The 8,271-nt window shown below is 29.1% G+C and overlaps 1 protein-coding gene across 2 annotated transcripts; it reads left to right on the forward strand.

Annotated features, from left to right (window-relative positions):
* The first annotated feature begins 218 nt into the window (after positions 1 to 218).
* On the forward strand, positions 219 to 6,725 carry LOC119687952 (transportin-3). 2 transcript variants are annotated; one of them, XM_038102515.1, is made up of 6 exons: positions 219 to 724; positions 802 to 1,884; positions 3,238 to 3,404; positions 4,390 to 5,210; positions 5,584 to 6,133; positions 6,211 to 6,725. In XM_038102515.1, exons 1-6 carry the CDS (start codon positions 608 to 610, stop codon positions 6,269 to 6,271), a joined length of 2,799 nt encoding a protein of 932 aa, XP_037958443.1. In that variant the 5' UTR covers positions 219 to 607; the 3' UTR covers positions 6,272 to 6,725. The 2 variants fall into 2 exon arrangements, with proteins under 2 accessions (XP_037958443.1, XP_037958444.1); XM_038102516.1 differs by lacking the exon at positions 219 to 724 and having other exon boundaries at positions 892 to 960; positions 1,011 to 1,884.
* The last annotated feature ends 1,546 nt before the right edge of the window (positions 6,726 to 8,271 follow it).

Genomic DNA, 8,271 nt, shown 5'->3' on the forward strand with positions numbered 1-8,271 from the left:
ATAAATTTGTAAACTTTTAACCAAAAATATAAATAAAGGCAATAAATAATTAAATAAATATTTAAACAGGTGCAGTGCAACAAATCGCTAGGAAATTCAATATAGTTTATACTTCTACATATGGCATCCCAAATGTTGTTTTCTCACTGCATTACAAAACATACAAGCTGGCAACACTTCGTGATTTAGCTGTCAGGCACCGCACGGAATCATGCTTCAGCTCTATGTACTCGGCGAGCGTAAGTAATGCAGAGGCACATTATGTGTACATTTGCGTTTGACAACTGCGGATATAAGAAAAGAAAACATTTAAAATTATTTGTTAAGTGGAAGAGTGCGGCTCAACTTGCATGGGCTTTAGTTTAAAAAGAAACGAAGGTGTTGCAGTTGTGAGTAATAAGTAATAATTAATATCTCGGATAGCAAATGGCAAAGTAATGAAAAATATAAAAGATACGTTTAACAAGTGAAAAGCTTCTAACAGAACCGTCGCGGATTTGCAAATTATAAAAAAAATCGTTTAAAAATAGTCAGCCGCTAAAAGCAACAACTGCTCATAAGTTTTTTTTATATTACACAATACTAAGCGCAGACATTCTGACATAGTATGGATCCGCCGCCCACAGCTGAAAATGTTTTCCGAGGGATCTGTGCATTATTCCACAATTCGGACGCAGTGGAAAGAGAAAGAGCCAACAAATGGTTGGAGGAATTTCAGAAATCGGTACATAGAAATATAAAACTAAGTGTAGCATATTGTCTGAAATAATTTTTTTCCTGTTTGGTTTTTAATACTTTTAGATATATTCTTGGAGTGTTTCGAATGAATTGTTGCAGCAAAAACGAGACTTGCACTCATGTTACTTTGCAGCGCAAACAATGCGAAACAAAATACAAAACTCATTTATAGAATTGCCACCAAACTCACATGAATCCTTGAGGGATTCGTTGATAACGCATGTAAGTCAAATAACACCTGAAACGGATCAAGTAATAGTAACGCAACTTAGTTTAGCAGTGGCAGACTTAGCGCTGTTAATGAGTGAGTGGGAAAATCCTGTAACAGATTTAATACAAATGCTAGCACATCATTCCACATGGCCGTTGCTGGAAATACTTGCGCACATACCTGAAGAAATCGATTCTCGATATTTGCGTTTGGGTGCGAACAGAAGGCAAGAGGTGCACAAACAGTTAATGGCGAGCACTCCAAAGCTATTAGAATACTTGTGCAGTTGTTTACATACGACAGATAAATCAGACGAGTTGATACAGAACTGTCTGATACACTGTTATAACTCGTGGATTGCCATACATGCAATTGCGCCCCACATTTTTATTGAGAGTCCATTAACACAACAGGTTTTCTGTATATTATCACAACCAGACACAATGAGAAAACTCCATGACACATCTACAGATTGCCTGTGCAGTTTTCTAGGTTGCATAGAAGCAGCGTGTGAAACAAATAGCCTGGATGTACTCGTATCGGCGAAAATTTACAATGGAATTTGTTCTCTAGAATCGTCATACCACACGAGTGTTGCTAAAGAAGAAGTTGACAAAACTATGAACTACTGTCGCATATTTACGGTAATGTCCGAAACATTCTTCTACCAAATGGTGGCATGTACTGAAATTCCACATTATACAATCGGCGGACTGGATTTACTATTGATGTGTGTTGGCCACTATGACTATGAAGTCAGCGAAATAACTTTCAATTTTTGGTATCGCTTAAGTGAAGAATTATTTCATCAAAACAATGATAAACTCACTATCAAATTTAAACCACATATTGAACGCTTATTGACGGCTCTATACAGGCATGCACAAATGGACTCGGATACCGATGGCTTGATTGACGACAATGAGGGCTTTGGAGTGAGTATTATATGAAATTTTATGTTATCTTAATGCAACATCATGTCAATTTTGTTATATTTTGTTATGATATATGTAGACGTCATCTTTATACAAAAATTATTTATTTTCTTAATTCATTTTTATTTATTTATTTAGGAATTCGCAGTCAGTGACTGGAATTCACGCACGTGGGTGAAAAATCAAGCATTGCACTCTCTATTAACATAGAATCCGTATTTTATATGTTAGTCTCCTCCTGTCCCTTTGATATATTTTAGTTTATATATTGTATTATTATTTATTATATTAATTTTTTTTATTAATCGTATATTATTAGTTATTATAATATTTTGTATTATAAGTTGTTTTATTTATTATATTATTTTTTTGTTATTAATTGTAATATTATTTATTATAATATTTTTTTTTATTAATTGTATTATTTATTATATTACTATTTTTTTTATAAATTGTATTATTTTTTTAAAATATATTTTCTGCTTGCTTTTTATGTTGTTGTTGTAGTCCGTAGAATCTGCTTGTAAAATCCCTTTGGGGTGATGAACGACACTTGGTCGTCGAAATCGACGAGTGCGAGAGTGGATTGTCGCACTTTATTAATTATTATTTAATTTTTAGTAATTATTGTTATTATTTCCATTTTTATTTTTGCCTTTTTAATTATTTTTAGAACTTTTTTTTAATTAAATTTTAATTGCTTATTTGCTTAAAATTATTCAATCTTTAAAATCATTCATGAACACGAACCAATTGGTTTTTTTTGCTTACTTTTAAATAATTAAGTTAAAACAGAAGTCATAATTATATATTCATAATTATATAATATACAATATATTTTTTGAGTATTTGTTTATTCATATATAAACACTGCAACGTACAATATTGTGCATGAATATTAGAAACCCAATGCTGTCTTTTACCCTTCCCACATAATGTAAAATTGGTGCAGCAAGTCGTAAAGATGCTTGTAATCCCAAGAAACAGACATCGAAGCATTTATATTGTTTGCTTGAATAGTTTATAGACAATCATATGTAGATAGTTGTGCATGGATTTGTTTCATCTAAACTAAACATATAAAATCTTGGAAAAAAGTTTTAACCATTTACTGAAATGAGTGGAATTAAATTAATATAAAACAACTGCCAAGGTTTTAACTATTTTTTGTAAAAACATATTAACAAAATAAATACGTCAGAAGCGCTGCTTCCGTTCATTTAAAATAAAATGCAATCACATTGCAAAAAAAATTTATTTTTTGCTGATTAACTGTTAACACATCATCATTATTATTTCTTAATAACATCATTAATATTTCTAATAATAAAAAAAAAATATTCTTATATTCAGGATTTTCGACGTAAAGTAGCCGATCTAATAAAAGATGTAGCATTTATTGTTGGATCGAGCTCGTGCTTTAAGCAAATGTTCGTCATTCTAACCGCACCGGATACAACGTGGGAGCAAACAGAATCCGCTTTATTTGTTATGCAAAATGTGGCGAAGAACCTAGTAACGTACGTATCAAATGAGGAGTTCATATTTCAGATCAAAACCACAAATACAAGTTAAGGATTTTATTGATTTCAAAATGATAACACGACTTGACTGAGTTCTGCTAATGTGGAAAGAATAAAAATTAATCAGAGTATTATATGAGATAGATGCGGTCGATTGCAGGCCGGGTGTTCGCCATCAAGTGGCTACCAACCCGTCTAAGGGATAATTACTATTCGCTGTGGAAGCTCAATAAGCAGTCAATTTAAAAAATGGTGGCACAGTGAAGAAAGTTACATCAGCAGCAAGAGATAAGCACATAATCTTTTTTAAACAAATTATTGAAAAAGAGATAGCTCAACTGTAAGTCTGAGTTTTCACTGGATATAAAATGTTAGCAATGTTAGGAAGTATTTTTCTAATATTCTTTTAACTTGCGCACAACTTTTCGGCAAGTAACTAAAGCAATCAGTTGCCTTAGTCTAATCTAAAACTAAAGGAAATAGAATAATGTACTCGAATTTACGATGTACCTTTATATGAAACATCCTTGACATGACAGACGTGAAGTCTGTTGCAGTGGGTAATTTAAGTTCATACTTTAAAATTTATATACTTAAATTCACTGCCGCTTATATTACATCTAAAATTAACGTATTGTACTTGTACGTATTTGATGTACTTGATGATGTACTCAAATAGTTGATGTACTTTAACGTTTATTTCCCGACACTTCTGTCGAAGTTAATAAATTATTCAATTTAAATAAGTCAGTCCTAAAACTTAATATGAATTCTCATCTCAAGATATTATAATTAGTTTATTCTATATATACTTATATTGTTAGGTATATGGTAAGCTGTTGTCTAACAAAGCAAGTCGTATCTTTATTTTTTTTTTCTCAATTCAACTCTACTATATGTAGACCAAATTTTTAAAGCAATATACTATATATAAAAATTAAAATAATTATTTAAATAAAATTTTTTTTTATTTTTAATTTAGTGATGAAAACGATACTGTGCCAAAAGTAATTGAAGCTATTCTGAATATGCCACAGAACTCTCATATTGCGGTGCGTTACACCTCAATTATGCTATTGGGCGAATTATGCGACTGGATAGAGAATCATCCCGACACATTAGAAGCAATATTAAATTTCCTCCATTATTCTATGCAACAGAAGAACGGTCTGGCTTCTGCAGCGACAACAGCATTGACATTGATTTGCACAGCTTCTAAACAAAAAATGATAATACACATAAATGGACTTATGCTAATAGCCAAAAATTTGGACATGATAGACGTGAGCAACGAATTAGCAATTGGCTTATTGAAAAGTTTTGCACTTGTGCTCACACGCTTACCACGTCAGCAGCTGGAGACAGCTTTACGGGAAATGGTATCATTTCAACTACAACCGCTTGCGCTGATGGTAGAGGATCCTAATGCAACAATAGCGAGCATAGCAAAAAATGAGCGTACCGATCCCACCTATTGGATTGATCGTGCTTGCGTTATCATACGACACACCAATCCAGATATATCCGACAATGATGTGCATCCTACTAAACAGCTCATAACAGATTCGTGGCCACTCATATCAAGTTTATTAAACAAGTACCAATCCGACGTCCGCATTATGGAACGCGCCTGTCGTCTATTGAGGTACAGTATACGCATGGTTCACAAGCAAGCAGCTCCCTTAGTTGAGCCTTTGGTAAAACAAATGATCAGCTTATATGGTTTACATCATCATAGCTGTTTTCTGTACTTGGGTTCAGTACTTGTGGACGAATTTGCTCGTATCAAGGAATGTATACCAGGTACGCGTAATTCATAATTCCCTAATTAATTTCATTATTAGTTTTTTTCTATTCTTTCCTTAATTATTATTTCTTATTGAACGTTTTTTATAGATATTATATGTTTTTTATTTAATATATTACATTTTCTTACATATTATTTTTTTTATTTATTTTTTTATATTTTTTATCTATTTTTTTTTGTTTATTAAAAGTTTTCATTAATTACTAATTTTTATTTATTATTTATTTTGGTTTGTTATTAAATTTTATCCCATTACTATTATTATTAAATTATAATATCTGTTTATAATAATTTTAGTTTGTTTTTTTTTATAAAGCTATTTAAAAGTTTTATTTTTAATTGTTTTTTTTTTCTTATTTTATTCAACAGGACTATTGGAAATGCTCCAAGCATTTATTGAGCCAACATTCTGCATGCTTCGTGTGGAAAATGGTTTAAAAAACAATCCCGATACAGTCGATGACTTTTTCCGGTTATGCTCCCGTTTCATCGACAGTTGTCCATTACCGTTCCTGCAAAGCGCACTTGTAACTCCCATTTTCCAGTGTGCATTACTAGCATGCACTCTTGACCACCGAGAAGCAAATTCTTCAGTTATGAGGTTTTTCTGTAATCTATTAAAATGGGGGCGCATATCCAATTTTAGATTAGCTGAGTGTCGCCCATTAGTAAAAGATATTGCAGAACAAAATGGCGAGGCTTTAGTTGTAAATTTACTACATGCTTCCGTATTCTATCTTCATGCATACATGCTACCGGAAGTCGCTGAAGTCTTATACGAATTAAAAGGCACTTTATGCGAAGAATTACTGAAAAGGTTCCTTATTAATGCACTCAATTTGTTGCCAAAGAAGAATAGTGGTGGATTCATTACCGCAACACAGGAACAATTGGACGATTTCACCAACACGGTATTGACGTAAGTATCTATAAAATTTTGCTTGCACTTTTATATTAAAAATTATTTTATTTTATTTTATTTTTTTTTTTTTTTAGTGCGGATTGTACTAAAACAATTTCTGTTGCATTAAAAGCTTTTACGCGTTTATATCGTTAATCATTAATCGAAGATTTAAATGAAAACTACAACATTGGACTGCTTGTTTGGTATAAAATTTATAATTTACTTCGGTTTAACTATCTAATACGTGAGGAGTGATTACCCAGCAAGTTTTACTAAAGGTGTGTTCTAAGGCGATAGTGTGAATGGAAATTATATAGAATCTTAAATTTTATTTAAGTAGTAAAAATTATTATAATTACGTAAAATTTACAATTCAATTGGACACATCTATCCTAAAAATGATCTTAAGCCCCATCTCTATTCAAATTAAAAAAACCTTATCAAAAGCACTGTATAAATTATAAGTGAATATCAAAATTGAGATTATAATTGCTAGTGCATAATACAATTTCTTTATAACTTATATGGAATTACTTTGCATAGTACTATGCATTTCTTTTTTGACTATATTATTATTTTATTAAGTATTCGAAGCCAATTTAACTTAAGTTAAGTTTCGGTATTCAGAAAGTGTATATTTTTTAAATAATTTTTTTTTTAAATAATGATCTATTATGCAGAAAATCATGTTTGTATATGCATAATATAATATTCTTATAAGTATATATGTATATATATAATAATGTATTTATCTATATAATATATTTATATATAATGTATTTATATATATGTTTATATATAATGTATTTATATATATGTTTATATATAATGTATTTATATATATGTTTATATATAATATATTTAGATATATGATATATATTTATATATACGATATATATTTATATATATGACATATATTTACATATATATGATATACATTTCTCATATAAAATATATACTTTTTAATTGAATTTTGTTTGGTTTAAATAGTAAGTCATATTAAATTGATACTATTAGAATTTTTTTTAATATTTAAAATTGTGTAACTATATATTTGGACTCCGAAATGCAATTGCAATTATCGTGAGTACAAACCTAATATCAGACATTTTAACTATTTAACGGAGTATATACATTATAATTCTTATAAGATGTAATTGATTAAGTTAATATAAAAGTGTAATGAATATTCAGCATATTAAAGTACTTATATGTTAAATTATAAATGTATGTGGATGTTTGTGTTCTATTGAAGTATAGATTTAAAATAAATTAATTCAAGAAAGAAAACCTTAAATAATTTATCTCATAAACGTCTACTTATTCATCTTAACTTTCAATTCTTCCCACTGAGTTCAATACTAATATTGAATTTAATTACTATTATCATCATTATAAATTTTTTTTCAATGAAAAATTATATAAAATTATAAATATAAGTTATTTACTGAATAATTAATTTAACTTATTAAGTCATACTTTGTACAAAGACCATTTATGAATTCAGACAAATGAAGCATGAATATCAATAGAATAGGTAATTATTACATACCAGTCATGAAAACAGATTTAAAATATGGACTGATTTAATGATTAGCTTCTTCTAGAACTAAACAATTGAAAATGTAATTGGAATTAACATAAATACAATCTTAGAGTATCATGAACTCTCATAAAGTTGGCTTAATATTAGTATATGGTATACATATAAATATTCTTGGATAATTGAATTTCTTTGTAAAAAAAACTTATTTATTTTTTATTAAGATTATTTATAATTTATTAGTAATTATAATCTCAATAGTTTAATTTTTATCCAATAAAAGTTATTTTGCCAAAAATTACATTTAGTATTGAAAAAGAAAAAACAAATCTGCTAGATATTAGGTATGTAGAATTTTCCAATTGAATAGTCAATAGTTGATTTCTCATCTAACTATGTCGAGTTTACTAAAGGCTCAACGAATAATAACTAATTATTTTTGTTTTAAAACATGCAATAGATGAAGTGTTCAATCAAAAAATATTTTATATAATAGTTCTAACTGCAATATTTGTTCAGTTAGAATTATTGCTGAACATAGTAATCTATTTTCTTTATTAATGCTTTCATAGTTCATAATGGTTGAAATTTACAGTACAATAGGTAGACA

Source organism: Teleopsis dalmanni, chromosome X (assembly GCF_002237135.1).
Source record: "Teleopsis dalmanni isolate 2A chromosome X, ASM223713v2, whole genome shotgun sequence".
Classification (NCBI taxonomy): Eukaryota; Metazoa; Arthropoda; class Insecta; order Diptera; family Diopsidae; genus Teleopsis; species Teleopsis dalmanni.

Excerpts from the sequence above, each read along its gene's own strand:
- LOC119687952 (XM_038102515.1), top strand. The coding sequence starts at position 608 with ATGGATCCGCCGCCCACAGCTGAAAATGTTTTCCGAGGGATCTGTGCA. Across the intron at positions 3,405-4,389 it reads GTGGCGAAGAACCTAGTAAC|TGATGAAAACGATACTGTGC; the intron begins GTACGTATCAAA and ends TTTTTAATTTAG. Across the intron at positions 5,211-5,583 it reads TATCAAGGAATGTATACCAG|GACTATTGGAAATGCTCCAA; the intron begins GTACGCGTAATT and ends TTTATTCAACAG.